A 20,766-nucleotide genomic window follows, 5' to 3' on the forward strand; every position below is an offset into this window, starting at 1 on the left:
TTTCGCCACACAGCGGCTTCATCAGTCCAATACAAAGTAGAAATGGGTAAGGAGAGGAGGAGTTTGAGGTAATCAATCCCTCAGCCTGGAATCGATGTGTTCAGTCCATCACTCTTGTAGGAAGTGCAGCAGAGGGCCAGAGAGGTGGCTTATATACTGCGGTGAGATGAGTTTAAGCAGGAGGACGATGGATCACAGTGGGACCTGCTACTAGTGTAAGTAGGTCGTCGTCCAAAGGTTGGGCAAGCTTCAAAGTGTTTGTACCAAGATCCCATGATGTTGCAGTGTCTGACAGATGTGATGAATGGTTTTGAAAACCGACAAGTTGCAGAATTGAGACACTTATGCAACACATGGGAATCTTTAATGAAGAAACGTTTCGCCACACAGTGGCTTCATCAGTCCAATACAAAGTAGAAATGGGTAACGAGAGGAGGAGTTTGAGGTAATCAATCCCTCAGCCTGGAACCGATGTGTTCAGTCCATCACTCTTGTAGGAAGTGCAGCAGAGGGCCAGAGAGGTGGCTTATATACTGCAGTCAGGTGAGTCGAAGCAGGAGGAGGAAGGATCCCATATATTGCATAAGTGTCTCAGTTCTTCAGCATGTCCTCATGTCTAATTCATCTCTGCAGAGGAAAACATGATTTGTTAAAGCTCTAAACTAAGTGAAACATGGCTGGATAAAGCTATGCACAGAGCACAATATATTTGTAAAGCTTTACGCGGAGAAAAAATGCTTGATAAAGCTTTATGTAGAGGTGAAGTGTGAAATCATTATCCTCTTCACGGAAAAAAATCACAAGCCAAAGCTCTACACAGAGCGAAGCATTACTCTTTAGAGCTTTACACAGAACGAAACATGGAATGATTAAGCTCTTTACTGTGAGAAACATGACTTAATTAAGCCCTTTACATAGAATAGGGTTCTACAAAGCGAAACGTGATTTAATTAAGCTCTTCACAGAGAACAGAGCTCTACAGAATGAAACATGAAATTGAAAGGCTCTACTCGGAGAGAAACATGACTAGATAAAGCTCTGCGCTAAGCAAAACGTGGCTTGGAAAAGCTCCATGCCGAGCGAAACATGAATTGGAAAAGCTCTACAATCAGCGAAACAAAGTCTTTCCTTGAGGAATTTATACAGGTGGAAGCTCTTCGGAAAGGTGCAAGGAATCTGTCATACAGGTCTTACTACCTGATCAGCCAGGCTGTTACTGCCAATCGCAGGCAATCCATCGTACGAACCACAGCCTGGTTGGCCAGGTACTGTCCAGCTCCCTCTTGAAGACAGCCAGGGGTTCTACTGGTAATCCGCCTTAAGAAGGCCTCCATTCTGATGAAGGCTCTTGATCCGAGGTATTGAAGCTACCCCTCCTCTTTTCCTCTAGGATCAGGTCTTATTATCGCTCATTCTCCAGGCGCTGTTTTGAACCCCCTTACCAGTACGGTCTTAGCGCTTACCAAATCTTACAATAACTCTGATTTCTTCAACGGTCTTGTTGCTGGCGCTTTCATTTTCTTGCAAGTGCCTTTGCATTGGCCTTTTTCCCAGCCGTTTCGAACTCGTTGGCCGTTCAGCAAAAATGTTCCCAAAGTAAAGGTTTGTAGGATAAAAGTTCCTATTGCAAAAATTTGTAAAACGACAGTTTCAAAGGCTTGCAGAACAAAGGCTTGCAGAACAAAGGCTTGCAGAACAAAGGCTTGCAGAACAAAGGCTTGCATAACAAAGGCTTGCAGAACAAAGGCTTGCAGAACAAAAGCTTGCAGAACAAAGGCTTGAAGAACAAAAGCTTGCAGAACAAAGGCTTGCAGAACAAAAGCTTGCAGGGCAAAGGCTTTCAGAACAAAGATTTTCAGAACAAAGGCTTATAGAACAATGGCTTGCAGAACAAAAGCTTGCCGAACAAAGGCTTGCAGAACAAAGGCTTGCAGAACAGAGGCTTGCAAAGCAAAGGCTTGCAGAACGAATGCTTGCTGAACAAAGGCTTGCAGAACAAAGGCTTGCAGAGCAAAGGCTTGCAGAACAAAGGCTTGCAGAACAAAGGCTTGCAGAACAAAGGCTTGCAGAAAAAATGCTAACAGAACAAAGGCTTACAGAACAAAAGCTTGCAAAACAAAGGCTTGCAGAACAAAAGCTTGCAGAACAAAGGCTTGAAGAACAAAAGCTTGCAGAACAAAGACTTTCAGAACAAAGGCTTGCAGAGCACAAGCTTGCAGAACAAAGGCTTGCAGAACAAAGGCTTGCAGAACAAAGGGTTGCAGAACAAAGGCTTATAGAGCAAAGGCTTGCAGAACAAAGGCTTGCAGAACAAAGGCTTGCAGAACAAAAGTTTGCAAAGCAAAGGCTTGCAGAACAAAGGCTTGCAGAACAAAGACTTGCAGAACAAAGGCTTGGAGAACAAAGGCTTATAGAACAAATGCTTGCGGAGCAAAAGCTTGCAGAACGAAGACTTGCAGAACAAAAGCTTGCAGAGCAAAGGCTTTCAGAACAAAGGTTTTCAGAACAAAGGCTTGCAGAACAAAGGTTTGCAGAGCAAAGGCTTGCAGAACAAAGACTTGCAGAACAAAGACTTGCAGAACAAAGACTTGCAGAACAAAGACTTGCAGAGCAAAGGCTTGGAGACCAAAGGCTTGCAGAACAAAGGCTTGCAGAACAAAGGCTTGCAGAACAAAGGCTTGCAGAACAAAGGCTTGTTATAAATGGTTAAGAAAAATGACAAGTTGAAGAATGAGACACTTGTTGAACATTTGGTAATCTTTACTGAGGAAACATTTCGCCAGCCAGTGGCTTCTTCAGTCCAATACAGAGAAGAACCGAGACAGATGAGGAGGAGTTGAAGGTCCCTCACCCTGGAGTCAATGTGTTCAGTCCATCAGTCTTGAGAAACGTATAACATGTGCTCAGTGAAGTAGCTTATATTCTACAGTCAGGTGAGTAGAAGCAGCAGAAGGTGGAGTCATCGGTGGATAAATCCACCAGTTAAAGTAGGTCATGCCTGTAGGCTAGGCAAGCGTAGTAGAAGTCCTTGTATCAAGATCCCAAGATGTTGTTTATATCTGACAGATGTCGTGTAAAGGGTTTAGACTTAAATAGATACTGTGAGTAATTATATGTATCCTTTCTCCCCTCGATACAGTCTAATAACTAGATAACATTCTGTTCTGCTCTGTTCTTTTATAGGAATGATAACGTGTTGAGAGAGACAACAGGACAGATTTACATGCATCAAGGTACCTATGGATAGGGTCAGTAGCCAATGAATGATAAGATCATCAAGGTTCACCACTGGAATGACAGGAAGATTTTAGACAAACGGGGCCAAAAAAAAAAAACACATAACAATGATATGGATGACTGGGCGTGTATTTCGTTTATGTAAGACCATTATCAGTATCATGTAAGTGTTTAATCAAGGTCAAGGGAAACCCTCGTCAAGATGAAGGAAAAATTTAAATCAAGAACTACCTTTAATAATATCAAGTGCGAATCAGAATACGATCAAATGTGACCTTCAGAAAATGTGACCTTCAGAAAATGTGACCTTAATAAGATCAAGTGTGAGCCATACTAAGCTCAAGTGTGACCTTCATTTAGATAAAATGTGACCTTTAATAAGACCAAGTGTGAGCCTTACTAAGATTAAGTGTGACCTTCATTTAAATAAAATGTGACCTATAACAAAATCAAGTGTGACTTTGATATCAAGTGAGGCCTCTAAGATCAAATGTAATTGTTATCAAGATCAAGGAAGGGAGAGAGGGAGAGAAAGAGAGAGAGAAACATGAGCATATCGTCAGCTTATGCAAGATACAGAGATGTGGAATCGAACCTGGGACAAGCAAGACGTAAGCGCAATGAAGCTACAGCCACCAACCTGCCAAGACGACTCCGCCGGTCTACCAATGACCCAAGGTAAGTAAATTATATATATAAATATATAAATATATAAATATATATATATATATATATATATATATATATATATATATGTGTGTGTGTGTGTGTGTGTGTGTGTGTGTGTGTTTGTGTGTGTGTGTGTGTGGGTGTGTGTGTGTGTGTGTGTGTGTGTGTGTGTGTGTGTGTGTGTGTGTGTGTGTGTGCAAGGAATTCGCAAGAGCAGGTGAAATATACACAGACACTGATCTCTGGCTGAAGGAGACTCGAATCTACGAACTTTGGAACAAGGTACGCAGTGTGGCGAGATTGGTATAGCACTGCGTACCTCGTTCCAAGGTTCGTAAGTTCGAGTTTCCTTCAGCCAGAGATCAGTATATATATATATATATATATATATATATATATATATATATATATATATATATATATATATATATATATATATATATACACACATTTGTGTGTGTGTGTCGTGCCAAACGGGTCAATTAGCAAGACCTCGTTTAAAATTAAGTCCTTTCTAAAATTTTCTTTTATGCCTTTAAGGATATTTTTTTTTTCATTTATGTTAATGTAAAAATATATAATTTTGTACAAAAAGGGCCTTAGAAAACTTACCTAACCTTTTTATAGAAATCGTAATTTAATTTAGCCTAATCCAACTAAATATATTTTAGATAAGTTTACAATAATTTAATAATAAACAAACACAATGAAACATATTTTCTCGTTAGGTTCAGAATGGTTTTAAAGAAATTATTGCATATACAAATTTTCGCTTGCCTTATTCGGAAAAATCTCGTTAAATTAGCTTAGGAGGTGTTGTTCAAGTGTCTTATATGAAACAAGCTGGTTACTATCTGAAGATAGGTACAGTAATGTACCAAGCATAGGAAGTTATTAGACTTCCCGGGGGCGTAGACCCCCTACGGCCCGGTTCGTGACCAGGCCTCGCTGTTGGTCAGGGGCCTGACCGATCAGCCTGTTACTTCCAACGTACGAACCACAGGCCGTCTGGTCAGATACTGACTTTATGTGTCTGTTCAACTTCCTCTTGAAGACACTCAGGGGTCTAGTGGTAATCCCCCTTATGTATGCTATTGAAGAGTTAAACACAACATAGAATAACTGAAAAGTTAACTAGATGAGGGAAAAAAACTGAACACAGAGGTAGACGTGAGATTCGTAACATGTAAAGAACACAGGAATATGGCAACAATAGAATTTTAAACCGTTTAATGCGAATAGAATTTAAGTTTAGCTTCTATTCAAAAATCATTCTTCAGAGTTTGTGACTAGTATTGAATCAATAATGTCATTAAAAGTAAGTTTTGTTGCCTAACCTCCACTACTGTTTAGACGACTCTTGACACAGTTGATCTCGACCCATATTTCACTCTTCCCAGAGTACTGCAAGAATATTCTGCCTCTGCAAGCAGAGAGTATGATGATCTCAGCACAATGCTCACGTTTGGAAATAAAGCGTTAATATTTAAATTATATAAGTTAAGTAATTGGAACGTTGCAAGTATTTGCCCAGAGTTACTGAATGAAATATTATTAGTTGCTATAATTCCTTTACAGGATCCACGAACACATCTCGCTGTATTTAGTATACACATTTCCAGTTCTTTCTTGTATACCCATGACGCTCGTTACAGGATATTTCCACCAAACCCTGAAATTTGACTCCAGTTCTCACACTGTTGCATATTGCCGTGTCATGTTTCCAATAAGACAGTCCGGAAGAGCAAAAAAAAAAATAGTGTTGAATCCAAAACAAATGAGTCGTGAAGCTCCAGGCCAGTGCGTAAGCCACTTGACCTGGTGTTTTAGGATTCACCTACTATGGGTTCAGTCCCAGTTCGTTCCGTGGTTTATTTACAATCGTTTTATTATGATTTTGTAAGCCATTCTCTAGATATTTGTTTCGTCTGTGATCATCTTCCTAACCGTTCGTCTTTTTTTTTTCTCTTTTTTTTTTTTTGTCATTGAGGCTGTTATAACAATGTTCTCAGCAACACGCTACATTCTGATAAAATTACACCTCAGTTATTTCTCAGATCAATACTTACAACCCTAATTTTTAAAAGGGTGGACTGGTAAGCCAGAGGAAGGCCTCGGTCAGATGACCAAAAGCTCCAGCTGCGGGTCATCATATGACTAAGACCCGCGTCAGGAAACACTTGTCCTGTTTCCTGACGAATTTTACCAAACCTAATAATATCCTCAATTATTTATTTTTCTTTCTATAGTCAATAATTCTCAGAAGCTTCAGCCTTGATGGCGCCTCAGTGAGAAGAATTTGATGCAAATCTAAACGAGCTTCACTAAAAAGTTCAGATTCTTTAGCAATTCAGCTTTAATTATTTAAGACGAGAAGCAGCAAGCAGTGGAACACAACCCTAGCTGACCAACGAGTGCCAAACACGTTGGGAACGAGTTCAGCAAGTTTGATCATAGGGCTCGTGAACAAGCCTTATTCAAAGGATATTGGATGAGGCGTTTCGAGTTATGAGCGTAATGTAATTGAAAAGTTGACAGAAGAAGAAACAAATAAAAATCATATAACCTCTTAAAGGTATCCCTACGGGGATCCCTAATTAGATGAAAAGTGTTAGAGCAGCTGTTTGAGCGTCACATTAGACCTGGTAAGTATACTTGGTGTAATCAGATAAATCTATCACCTATCTGCCTGACTAATGATAAGGTAGCATAACTAGATCTCAGTAAGATGAAAGATGTTACAACATGTAATGTTTATTAAGATGTTACTGTAAGAGCATATGATGTAGCAATACCTACGAGTTGTAGATGATAAAGACCTTATTCAAACAATGTTGTGTCTGTGCAGGCGAAACGTTATCTGAATTAAGCTTCCAATTACCGCTTGTGTGACTTTGTCATCCTCAAGTTCCTGCTTGACGAGAGTCCTGCTTAGTGTACCAGGTGTAATCAGATAAGCCTATCACCATTCTTTCTGACTACTGATTAGGAAGCAGCAAGCAACAGTGCCACTCACATAGGAATTCCAACCAAACTGAGGGTAGTGCCACGGGTACAGGTCGTGGGAGAGTACCAAGCCAGTCAGCGGAGGTGCGCCCTGCGGACGGGAGACAGTGTGCTTAATTTAATCAGTGTAACTGTGACGGTGTTCAGATGCTCAGGGCACTAACTCTGTCACTCATGATGTAGGTCAAGTGTTGATAAAAAGAAACTAAGTATAGTAAGAGCACAAAGTAATAAGGATACCAGGCTGATGACAGTGATACACAACGTAGCTTGAATTTTCTAGGAAGAATGAGAACAGAAGATAGAGACAGGCTGCAAGGGTGATAAATGAAGTGGCAGTTCAACACCTAGTGGAGAATAATGTGAGTTAGGAAAGGAGAGAGAAGGTCAAAGATGAAGGAGAAAAATTAGTATACATCACTCAAGGAGAAAGATCTGCGAGTGAACATCATGGCGAACATTTCATCCGAGGTGCACCAAAGTTGCATAACATTCTTCAACTTGTAGGTTTTCTAAGCCACAAGGAATCTTGTAGGATTGTATACGACCTGTCTCAGACCACCTGGTTAAGCATGTTCAGAAACTACAGAAGGTTCAGATGATTTCAGCGAGATTAGTCCCTCGGGCTGAGTAATGTGAGCAATGAAGAGAGTTTAAAGAAAAGAAAATGAACAGACTTATAAGAAAAATGAGGCAGGAACGATAGGATTATCGCATATAAGATAAAATACAGGATCTGATAGAGGGCAAACAGGGCCAGACTGAAATGCGAGTTATAGGGGTGAGTGGGCATAGTCAAGAACTAAAAACACATATGAACCAGAGGAACAAGAGGAAATAACTCAGAATGAATGAAAGACAAGTGGAGGCAAACTCAATACAAAGTATTAAAAGTTGTATGATAAAATCCAAGAGGCCAGGAACTATTAATGCTCCTCGATTGTAGTTGAAGAGGTTGGGCCAGGAACTAAGAATCGAGCCCCTGAAACACAACCTGATGAGTTAAATTCAGTGATTAAAAGTCTAATAATAGTGCCATGAGACACTAGGTCAGTATACATGGATCAAGTCTTAGCTGCTGGGCCCACTTCTTCCCTGCTAGTTTTCTCTCTTGTTGGTCCCGTCGTAAAATCTGTGTAAAGTGCCTGATCCAACCATTTCCTAGTCTAAATCAGTTCACTTACTGAGCACCATGAAGAAGTATTCCGGTTCTTCTCTCCTCTCTTCTCCAACACAAATATTGTCTTGAAACACTGGTCTTTCTCTACTTTCTTTGCAGGTCTGACTACATGTAAACTCTTGGTTCCTGTTGCATCATGCTCTATGATAGATAGGTTTGACTACATGTAAACTCTTGGTTCCTGTTGCATCATGCTCTATGATAGATAGGTTTGACTACATGTAAACTCTTGGTTCCTGTTGCATCATGCTCTATGATAGATAGGTTTGACTACATGTAAACTCTTGGTTCCTGTTGCATCATGCTCTATGATAGATAGGTTTGACTACATGTAAACTCTTGGTTCCTGTTGCATCATGCTCTATGATAGATAGGTCTGACTACATGTAAACTCTTGGTTCCTGTTGCATCATGCTCTATGATAGATAGGTCTGACTACATGTAAACTCTTGGTTCCTGTTGCATCATGCTCTATGATAGATGGTCTTACATATGAAACATTTAATATTAAATTAACTTTCTTTTTAGGTTCCTGAGGCTTATGGCTGCTTAGGTTGCTATATACTCATAAGCCAGTCTATCTTCTCTCTGATCTTTTTTCTTAATTTCTGATTCTCATAACCTGGCACTTGGAGTTGATTTCCAGTAGTTAAGTGTCTGACTACATTTGTTGTCTGTACAAGTTTATGTGTGATTATATATTTGTGGTTATGTGAGGAGAACTGTGCTCGTTGTGTCTCATATCTGGTATTTTTAATTTGTCATATAATATTTTTTTAACTGTATATAGCACTTGTTGCCATTTCTTCGATCCCTTTTTGTTTATTCTACCCCTTTATTTGCTGAGGAAAAATCCTATTGTTTACCGATGCTGAAGACTCTCAACTAGTTATATTTCTACATAAAGTTATTTTGTCTGATTGTTACTGTTTGCAGTTTTCTTTAAAACAGAAAATTTCCCATCTGTTGTGATAATTTTACTTAAATTCCAACAGTTCTTTTTTTATATTTCCAGATTAGCTTTTTGAAATCCGCACAAATACTATCTAATATACTATTTTGTACAATGATTTGAGAAAAGTTCACGCAACTATTGGTATGTGCAGATGTCCTCTAGTTAGGGATTTATATTTACTAGTTTAGGGAATATTGTTTTAGGATGGTGAAGAACTTTTTTTTTTAGTGATTAATGGTGTATTATTTTAGGGGTTTAGGAGCTGCTTTATAGTAGTTAAGAATCTTTTGTGAGGTTTAATAACGTATTTTTCAGTAGTTACCTGTGTATTATTTTTAATAGTTGTGGATACATTTTAATCTGATGTAGGCAGGTGGATGGCACATATAAATTTTAAATAAATTCTCTGTAAGTTCAAACAGCATTTAGTCCTAAGCAAATATTTATTTTTTCTAATAGTGAAATTTCATTACTTATTTTATTAATGCTCAGTCTTGTACAAAAAACTTAGCTTTTAATATTTTTTAACAAAACATAATATAGGAAATTCTGAAGGAACTTATAATAATAATTTTTCAGGAACATGCAATATGTTGTGAAAAAATAAGAATGTAGTTGAGAGTGTACCTCTCTGTAACCAGGAAATATTTTTAAAGGTTAAAATTATGTTTATAATAATAATAATAATAAAAATAAGAATGTAGTTGAGAGTGTACCTCTCTGTAACCAGGAAATATTTTTAAAGGTTAAAAGTATGTTTCTGTAGGTTAGGTTAAGTTTGGTTAGATGTGACGTACTTCTCACCAGCCGGAAAATAAGCTTCTTGTCTGAGTGGTGTCCGTTTCCTTGAGAGGAACTAGATAAAAAATCAATGAAAGTTACTTATTATTGGTGTTCCAGGATGTAAGAATAGTGTCTCTTGCAAGAATATACTGTATTCCTTAAATGGATAAATAATAAAATAAAACATCTCATAGGCCAGAAGGAAGACATTTACAATCGAATCAGAAAACTTAAGAGGCACTTAAGGAATCAATTTATTCAATGAAAGAGATAAATTAATAAAGTAATAAGAAAAAAAAATAGATTATGAAATTAAAGTCGCAAGGAAATCAAAGACCAAACCAAAAGATTTCTCTCAGGTATCCAAATATGGAAAGAAAATAGACCCAATTAAAATCTGTTCAGGTTAAGTTACTGTCAGTGACAAATGAACGTGGACAATCATTAACACTTATTTCCTCTCAGTTTTTACGCAGGAAGATTTTAGTGAAATTCCAGAAATAAAAAGTTATAGCTCCTGATGAAAGTAAGTTACGTACAATCAAAGTCACTAGTGACACGGTTCTCTGATAAATAAATAGATAAAAACATAAATCCCCTGGTTCTGATGAACTGTACTAACAAGTTATAAAGGAATGGAAGGAGGAACTTAGCATACCACTAACTAGACTTTAAAACATATCACTACAAAATAGGAATAGTACAGGATAAGTGGAAAATAGCAAATGTAATACCTATCTAAAAAGCAGGAGATAGGTTGCTGGCGTAGAATTATAGACCAGTTAGTGTTATGAATCTACTACTTTGAGGCGGTAGATCATGGTAATGAATATGATATATTGAATGTGGACTTCGGTAAGGCTTTTGATAGAGTTACACACAGGAGATTGTTGAAGAAGGTAGAGGCACACGGGATAGGAGAGGAAATTTTCTCCTGTCAGTGGCTAACAGATAGTTTGCATAAATGGGGAGACATCAGAGTGGGAACACATCACAAGTGGTGTTCCACAGGGATCAGTGTTGGGTCCTTTGTTATTTTCACTATACATAAGCGACATAGATGAGGGAATAAATAGCGACAAAAGAAAATTTGTCGATGACACTAAATTAGGCCAGCATATTAATTCTGACGAGGACACTAGAGCGCTGCAGGATGATCTGAATGGGCTGATGTAATGGTTGGAGAAATCGCAGCTGCAGTTTAATGTAGACAAATGTAAAGTTCCAAGCCTGGGAAAAAGAAACAATCATGGCACTGATAAATTTAATAATGTAAATATCAATCAATCTGAATGCAAAAAACAAAGACTGTACATGAATGGTATACAATACCGACAAGATGAAAAATTAGACACACGTGAAACAACTGGGTATCTTTATTGTAGACGTTTCGCCATCCAGTGGCTTTATCAATACAAATTTTAGGACATAATTTGAAGACAGTAGAACTATATACAAAAGATGAGGTAATCAGTCCCTCAGCCTTGGAGTTGGTGTAAAGAGCACCGTAGTCGTGAAGAATCTGGAGCACAGGCAGTATGTATGTATAACGTTCGCCAAGACCGGAGTCCTGGCACGGGTCTTAATCTTGCGATGTCCCGTCTCTGGCTCCCGAAAGAGAAAGGGTTCTGCAATGTTGCAACGTATGCTGCTCAAGTACTGTACTGGACAATTCATCTGGTGCGTCTCATAAGCGACAACGCGGTCTGTAATATGAACACTGGATCATATGTACATGCTGGAAGTATTATACATGTATATATGTACATTCAGAAATATGAATATGCATACATGTACTCCTATCTGTAGACACTAGCGAGGAGAAGGATATGTCGTTATCACGGGCAACAGCTTGTCTGGTTAGTTGACTCCGTGGTACACTAGGATAGCTGCAGTCCTCTCTGGGTCATCTTCGGGAGGGGACATCAGTGCTAGTTGCCTGCGGAGTGTTTCAGTAACTTGGCACTTCAGGAGATAATGTGCCAGGGGGCGCTGGACAACGTGCTGGCACATCTCCTCCTCTGCCTTGTCTACCATCATCTTGGCTGTGGGAAAGCCCAAACGAAGCAGATGGATGGCGGTACACTGCGCTCTGGACCAGCTTCTATCATATGGAGGGGGTTCTCCTTGAGTCGCTGCTCGGTACCACTGTTGAGATAGGGTATCACCTAGGACCTCCCCCATAAGCTTCATTGCTCTGGCGGCCATCAGTTTGGTCTGGCGTAGGATAATGGGGACGGTAATCCCAACATGTGGATAATCTGTGGCTGTCTTGGCCGCATCTGGATGATCTTTAACATGCGTCCTTCCACAGGGATCAGTTTTAGGCCCGTTGTTGTTTGTAATGTATATATCCTATATAAATGACTTGACGAGGGAATTAATAGTGATACGAACAAATTCTTCTTCTCTTTTTTAGTAATTGTATACAGGAGAAGGGGTTACTAGCCCATTGCTCCCGGCATTTTAGTCGCCTCATACGACACGCATGGCTTACGGAGGAAAGATTCTTTTCCACTTCCCCATGGACAATAGAAGAAATAAAAAAGAACAAGAGCTATTTAGAAAAAGGAGGGGGTAAAGGAGGTTTTGTGTGCGAGGGGCTTGGACTTCCAGCAGGCATGCGTGAGCGTGTTTGATAGGAGTGAATGGAGACAAATGGTTTTTAATACTTGACGTGCTGTTGGAGTGTGAGCAAAGTAACATTTATGAAGGGATTCAGGGAAACCGGCAGGCCGGACTTGAGTCCTGGAGATGGGAAGTACAGTGCCTGCACTCTGAAGGAGGGGTGTTAATGTTGCAGTTTAAAAACTGTAGTGTAAAGCACCCTTCTGGCAAGACAGTGATGGAGTGAATGATGGTGAAAGTTTTTCTTTTTCGGGCCACCCTGCCTTGGTGGGAATCGGCCGGTGTGATAATAAAAAAAAAAAATACGAACAAATTCGTTGATGACACGAAGATAGGTAAGAAAGCTGATTCATATGCAGATGTCACGGAACTTCAGGAATATTTGGACAAACTCATTTCCTGGTCAGAAAAGTGGCAGATGCAAATCTATGTAGATAAATGCAAAGTTCCGAAGCTCGGGAATGTTCATAACCCTAGCAATTATCAGCTAATTAACGTAGAACTTAGCCGTAAAAGAATGCGATAAGGACTTGGGGGTTATGGTAAGCAGCAACCCTAAACCAAGACAGCAGTGCCTAAGCGTACGTAATAAGGCAAATAGATTACTGGGATTTACATCAAGAAGTGTAAGCAACAGAAGTCCAGCGGTTATACTACAACTTTATACATCATTAGTAAGGCCTCACCTAGATTACGCAGCTCAGTTCTGGTCTATATTTTACAGAATGGAAATAAATTCGTTAGAAAACATTCAGTGACGAATAACAAAACTGATACATAACAGTAGAAATCTTCCGTATGAAGAAAGATTGAAGACTCTTAACTTGCATTCACTTGTAAGACGAAGATGAGGGGAGACATGATCGAAGTGTATAAGTGGAAGATGGATATTAACAAAGGGGATACTAATAAGGTCTTGAGGATATCTCGCCAAGAGAGAACCCGTAATAACGGATTCAAATTAGAGAAATTTAGATTTAGAGATGATATAGGAAAGTGTTGGTTTGGAAATAGGGTAGTTGATGAGCGGAACAGTCTGCCTAATAGGGTTATTGAGGCTAAAACCTTGGGTAGCTTCAAATTTAGGTTGGATAAATACATGAGTGAGAGGGGTTGGATTTGAGTGGGACTTACGCATGAGTAAATAGAATTATCAAAGTTTATTGCTTGGGTAGCATTGAAAATTGGGATGGGCAAATATTCAGTTAGTGGGATGGATTGTGAAGGACTTGCCATTATGGGCCAACAGGCCTGCTGCAGTGTTCCTCCTTTCTTATGTTCTTATGAATCAATTATCCTACTTATCTTTATGTCATCAGCGAATTTGCTCTTTCCGCTAGTAATTCCCTCGTCAAGGTCACTGATATATATTATAAACAACAACGGGCCTAAAACTGATCCCTGTGGAACATCACTTATTACAGATCCCCACTCAGATTAAACCCCATTTGTGCACACACTCTGCTTTCTGTTCGTGAGCCATGACTCGATCCATACCAGAACTTTTCCCCCAGTGCCATGAACTGCCACTTTCATTAACAGTCTCTGGTGCGGTATTCACAGTCTCTGGTGCGGTATTCACAGTCTCTGGTGCGGTATTCAATCAAAAGCCTTAATAAAATCCAAATAAACAATATCGAATTCTTTATCGAGATCAACGGCCTTAAAAGTTTTATTGAAGAATGTTCGTAATTATGCTTATCAAAATGGTTTCTTATAATATCAGCTATAACTGATTAGTAATTTGCCTACAATTGAGATTAGGCTTATTGGCCGGTAATTTGACGGTAACGACTTGTCCACTGCTTTAAACATAGGAATTATATTGGCCATCTTCCATATATCAGACACGATACCTGTTTGAAGAGATATATTAAAAATGTTAGTTAATGGTTCACAAAGTTCCGCTTTGCATTCCTTAAGAGCCCTTGAAAGAGCTCATCGGACCAGGGATTTATTTTGCTTCAATCGGTCTATCTGTCTGACAACCATATCGCTAGTGACTGTGATATTGCATAATTTATCTTCTTCAGACCCACTATAAAAATTAATTATTGGGATATAATTAGTGTCTTCCTGTGCGAAAACCGAGAGAAAATAATTATTAGAAATAGAGCACATTTCATTCTCCTTGTCAGTAAGATGCCCAGAGTTATTTTTAAGGGGACCTATCTTATCTCTAACTATTGTTCTATAAACCTGGAAAAACCTGTCGGGTTAATTTTCGAATCCCTAGCAACTTTAATTTCAGTCCCGTTTTGCTTTTCTTATTCCCTTTTTAACCTTCCTCTTGATATGAATATATTGATATACATGATGACTCTCACCTCTTTCCATGCGCCTATAAAGTCCTTTCTCTATAAACGTTCTTTAGGCAGTATGTATAGTGTTTAGAAAGCTGTCATATTGATAGCTCTCTTCGTTACCTCAGTCCACAGATGATAGGTGTTCTCTAAGCCCATTGTAATCTGCTAACCGATAATCTGGGACCGTTCCCGAATTATTCCTACTATCATACTTCCATTCAGTGCTAAAGGTAATTGATTTGTGGTCGCTTGTAATTGATTTGTGGTAGCGTGTAGTTTTGAGGTGGTCAGTCCCTCAGCCTGGAGGGGTTTGTTCCATAGTCTGGAACAATGTGAAGTTTAAACGACAGTATGTAGACTCATATACTGCCAGAAAGAGAGGTGTTGTCCAATAGTAGAAGAAAGAATGTATTCATTGCGAGTCATGTCCATCACAGATCCAACCATTCTCACTTGAAAAAGTTGTCCAAGGTATTTTCTCTTCTGTGCCTATATGCAGTGTCTTACAGAGTATCAAAATGGTATACAATACCGATAGGTGTGTAAGACACATATGCAACAGTTAGGCAACTTTACTGCAAAACGTGTCGCCTACACAGTGGGCTTCTTCGTCCAGTACAGAAACTCTTCTCCAGGCTGAGGGACTGACAACCTCAAAACTACGTCTTCAAAGGTGATGGACTGATTACATCGTCTTCACATCTCTACTGCTCCTGCCTACTTTTCTGTATTCGACTGAAGAAACCTACTGTGTAGGCGAAACGTTCCCGAATAAAGATGCCTAACTGTTGTATATATCTTACACACCTGTCGGTATTTAATATCATTTTGATATTTACGCTTGATCCAAGTAACTGGAACTAATCCTTCCATTCCGTGGATCGAACCGAACTGTATCTCAGTAATAATAATAATAATAATAATAATAATAATAATAATAATAATAATAATAATAATAATAATAATAATAATAATAATAATAATAATAATAATAATAATGCAGCTTGCGATGGGTGTGGCGGCTGTGGCTACGGTCGGGCGCAATCCGTTCCTTCTTCATCGTCCTGGGTTTCGTCATCTTCACTGTCCACTTCCTCAGCCTCACCAAGGTCAGTCACCTTCACGTTCAGCTCTGAATGTATGTGTGTGTGCGTACTCACCTACTCGTGGTTGAAAGTATCCATTCACATCTCCTATCCCCGCCTCTTCTCTGGTCGCCACTAGGTCCACTCTATTCCTGCTTCATGAGTTTTATCATACCTCTTCTTAAAGCTATGTATAGGCCCTGCCTCCACTACCTCACAAACCAGACTATTCCATTTCCTGACAATTCTATAGCTGAAGAAATACTTCCTAACATCCATGTGATTCATCTGAGTCTTCAACTTCCAATTGTGATACCTTGTTGCTGTGTCCCATCTCTGGAACATCCTGTCTCTGTCTACCTTGTCGATTCCTCTCAGTGTTTTATGTGTCGGTAACATGTCCCTCCCCCTGTTTCTCCTGTCCTCCATTGTTGTCAGATCGAGTCCTCTTAACCTCTCCTTGTAGGACATGTCTCTTAACTCCAGGACTAGTCTCGTTGCAAACCTTTGCACTTTCTCTAGTTTCCTGTCGTGCTTGGCCAGGTGAGGGTTCCAAACTGGAGCTTCATACTCTAGTATGGGCCTATCGTACACAGTGTACAGGGTCCGAAACGACTCCTTACTGAGATGTCAGAATGCTATTCCTAGGTTCGCTAGTCGCCCATATGCTACAGCAGTTATTTAAGTTGGAGATCTCAAATTTAAGACACCAAGACATATAGACATGGAGACTCCACATAAGGATCCACAAATGAGTTGGACCTCACTCAGATGTGACGTGGACCTCGCTCTGTCAAGACGTGACTAATGTGCTCCCCGTTCTTAGCTACCTGAGATTGTGAAGATGGCTTCCCTCGACTTCGAGCAGCTATATCTCCAGCTTAAGGCAGAATTAACGGAAGCAAGAAGAGAAATTCAACGACTGAAGGGTGTATGCAAGGATTATCCCCGGAACAATGTCGAAGATGATCGGACCAACGAATGGATGCTAGTCGGAACTGAAAAGAAGAAGCTGAAGGTGAAGAAGGTCCAGGAGTCTGCCATGAAAACCAGCAACTGTTTTTCCCTGTTATCAGACGAATGTGAATCGACTAGCCAAGACTTTCCAACAAGAACCACTGTAAATAAGACAGCGAAGCCAGCCAATGAAGACATCCCAGGGAAGACCATGTCTATTAATACCAACGAGAACGTCATGTACACCACTAGTCGAGGTAAGTTCATTGTTTTAGTTGGGGATAGTCAGATTCAGTTTATGGATAGGGCGTTTTGTCTTAATGATAGGAAGAGAAGGCAGAGGGTGTGTTTTCCTGGGGCTAGGATGGAGAATACTGTTAACCGTCTCGACGCCATCATGAGAGGTAATTGGAGCAATCCTATTATCTGTCTCAGTGCTGGAGGCAGCGATGTTGGCAAATGTTCTTATTTGGTTGATGTGTGCCTCAGGAAATATACTTGGTATTATATGCACTCCAAGATCCTTTTCCTTGAGTGAGGTTTGAAGTCATTGGACCCCCCTCCCTAGACTGTGCTCTGTCTACGGTTTTCTTTACCCTTCCCTGATTTTCATGACTTTGCACTTGGTGGGGATGAACTCCAAGAGCTAATTGCTGGACCAGGCCTGCAGCATGTCCATATCCCTTTGTCGTCCTGCCTCATCCTCTTCCGACCGAATTCTCCTCGTTAACTTCACTTCGTCTGCAAACAGGGACACTTCTGAGTCTATTCCTTCTGTTATGTTATTCACATATACCAGGAATAGCACTAGTCCTAGGATTGACCCACTTTGACTCCTCATCACATACCAAGACTCGCAACTGCCTTTCTGTCAGGTATTCCCTGATCCATTGCACTGCCTTTCCTGTTATACCTGCCTCGTTCTCTAGCTTTTGCACTAGTCTCTTGTGTGGAACTGTGTCAAAAGCCTTCTTACAGTCCAAGAAAACGCAGTCTACCCACCCCTCTTTCCCTTGTCTTACTGCTATCAGCTTGTCATAGAACTCTAGTAGGTTTGTGACACATGATATCCTGTCTCTGAATCCGTGCTTGTTGTCGTTTATAAGCTCATTCCTTTCTAGGTGTTCCACCACACTTCTCCTGATAATCTTCTCCATGACTTTGCATATAATACATGTCAGTGACACTGGTCTGTAGTTTAATTCTGCGTGTCTGTCCCCCTTTTTTAAAACTGGGACTACATTTGCTGTCTTCCATACATCAGGTAGTCGCCCTGTTTCGGTAGATGTATTGATGACTGTTGTTAGTGGTACACAGAGTGCCTCTGCTCCCTCTCTCAGGACCCAAGGAGAGATGTTACCTAGCCCCATCGCCATTGAGATATCTTGTTCGGTTAGCATCCTCTTCACCTCCTCCTTGGTTGTACGTATCGTGTCCAGCACTTGTTGGTGTATCCCACCTCTCTGTCTTTCTGGAGTCCTTTGTCTCCACTGTGAACACTTCTTTGAAGCTCATGTTGAGCTCCTCACAAACTTCAAGGTCGTTTCATGTAAACTTCCCTCTTGCCTTCCTTCCTCAGCCTAATTACCTGGTCTTTGACTGTCGCTTTCTTCCTGACGTGACTACATGTACAACAGCTTTGGGTCAGATCTGGCTTTCGCTGCTGTCATTTTTGTATTGTCGGTGGACCTCCCTTCTACCTGTGCATATTCATTTCTTGCTCTTCAACTACTCTGGAATGTATTAAATTGTTTTACATCATGAATACTGTCATCTCCAACAGACATGACACATCAATCCAACATCACTATACCATATCTCACAAACATCGTTCCAGCATCACAGTATCACCGTACTATCTCTCACAGACTTAATGTATTAATCCACCATCACATCACAGTACCATCTCCAACAGACATCACACATCCCTCCAAGATCACAACATCACCGACCCATCTTCACGCATCACTCCAACATTACCGTACCATCTCACACAGACCTCACACATCACCGCAACATCACCGTATGATCTCTCACGGACATCACTTCCACATCACATCACTGTACCATCTCTCACAGACATCACACATCACTCCAACATCACATCCCCGTACCATCTCTCACAGACATCACACATCACTCCAACATCACCGTACGATCTCTCACAGACATTACTTCCACATCACAACTTCACTGTACCATCTCTCATAGACATCACACATCACTCAAACATCACATCCCCGTACCATCTATCACAGACATCACACATCACTCCAACATCACTGTACGGTCTCTCACAGACATCACTCCAACATCACAACATCATTGTACCATTTCTCACGGACATCACACATTACTCCAACATTATCGTACCATCTCCCACAGACATCAGACATCGCACGGGGCTACGATGACGACGTCAACAATGAGGCAGCTTACATAGAGATAAGAGAGATAGATACACTGGAGGATATAGAGTGGCCGAGGGAGCCACAAGCCTTCACCAACGATACCAACCTTGGTCCTCTAGATGACTGGATCGAGGTCAGCTTCGTTAACACGTTCTTAGTTAAACTCTCCTCATGAAAGAGTCCTTGATTATGGTCAGGAATAGGAGGGCTCTTGATCCGAGGAACTAGGTTTGTTCCCCTCCTTCCTTGGAGTAAACCAGATTGCATTCCATTTTTCAAGCTCTTTATAACCCCAATGAATTTAGCACTTCCCCCCCCCCCCCAAAAAAAAAAAAAAAATATTAATAATAATAATTAAATTTGAAATGTTTGTTTAGTGTGGGGCTTGTTGGGAACATTATAATTATAATGTTTTTTCTTCTTATAATTTTATTAATTATTGTTATTATTATTATTATTATTATTATTATTATTATTATTATTATTATTATTATTATTATTATTATTTCTTCTAGTATTATTAATATTGCAGTAAAAATTTAAGAGGAACAATCAAAAATGAAATCCATTTCAGGCTTAGTGGCCGTGAGAAAGTGTAAGACAGGAAACCTGAAATTCTTACAGAAGATGAAGTATTAAACTTACTAGTGGGCGAAACCTCAATAAAATGCAAAACCCGCATTACGTGCCATATTTACTTTCTCATATGACCTTAGAGGAGCGCTCGATGTGTGTCATAGGTATACTAAGAGGTTCTTCTCACGGTTTCTCTCTATTTCTCCTCTTTCCAACAGGTAGAGGGGTCGAACCGCAACTTCTTCTTGTATTCAGCTTACCTGGATCGCAGAGGAAAAATAAACGCTGTGAGAATAATCGCTATTATCAAGAAGAGGGAAAAGGTGAGTTAAAACCAGGTGGGTGAGGAAGAGGAGGAGGAGGAGGAGGAGGAAGTGGAGGAGGATGAAGGATGAGGTGGAAGAGAGATGTGAGTTAAGATGAGAAGGAGGAGGACTGAGGTAAGTTGAATAATATTATCATTGCTACAGTTATTTTCACCTACCTCGTCCCACATAAAATACTAAACTCCTCTCAGTTTGGATTCAGGAATAATAAAAGCACAAAGGATGCTATCATACACACGCTAGAACTAATATATACCGCTCTCGAAAAGAAAGAAGTCCCACTGGGAATTGTCATTGATTTACGTAAAGCTTTTGATACAGTTGACAATGAACTGCTGTACACTAAATAACACATTAAGGTACAAGAGGCCACTTCCTCAACTACCCAAAGTCATACCTTGCAACAGAAGCCAATATGTGTACACAAATGGTGCAAACTCTTCCATACAACCAATCACAGTCCGAGTCCCACAGGGAAGTGTCCTTGGACCACTCCTCTTTCTCATCTACATCAGTGACCTACCGAATGCATCACAGCTTCTCAAACCCATATTATTTGCAGATGACACTACGTACGTCTTCTCTCACCCAAACCCAGTCATACTCTCCAAAACAGTCAATGCCGAATTGCAGAAAATATTTGCCTG

The 20,766-nt window shown here is 40.1% G+C and overlaps 1 protein-coding gene across 5 annotated transcripts in view; it reads left to right on the forward strand.

The window, feature by feature from the left end:
- LOC128690883 (beta-1,4-galactosyltransferase galt-1) overlaps nucleotides 1-20,766 on the forward strand; it is a 124,117-nt gene that overhangs the window by 38,030 nt on the left and 65,321 nt on the right. For 4 of the 5 annotated variants that reach the window (XM_070087723.1, XM_070087725.1, XM_070087730.1 and 1 more), the window contains exons 2-5: nucleotides 3,184-3,915; nucleotides 15,768-15,873; nucleotides 19,192-19,350; nucleotides 20,012-20,116. In XM_070087723.1, coding sequence (XP_069943824.1) covers nucleotides 3,785-3,915; nucleotides 15,768-15,873; nucleotides 19,192-19,350; nucleotides 20,012-20,116 — 501 coding nt within the window. In that variant the 5' untranslated portion in view covers nucleotides 3,184-3,784. Of the gene's footprint in view, nucleotides 1-3,183; nucleotides 3,916-6,932; nucleotides 7,092-15,767; nucleotides 15,874-19,191; nucleotides 19,351-20,011; nucleotides 20,117-20,766 lie in introns of those variants that run through there. The other variant, XM_070087724.1, reaches the window with a different exon arrangement.

The sequence above is a fragment of the Cherax quadricarinatus genome, chromosome 2 (assembly GCF_038502225.1).
Source record: "Cherax quadricarinatus isolate ZL_2023a chromosome 2, ASM3850222v1, whole genome shotgun sequence".
Taxonomy (NCBI): domain Eukaryota; kingdom Metazoa; phylum Arthropoda; class Malacostraca; order Decapoda; family Parastacidae; genus Cherax; species Cherax quadricarinatus.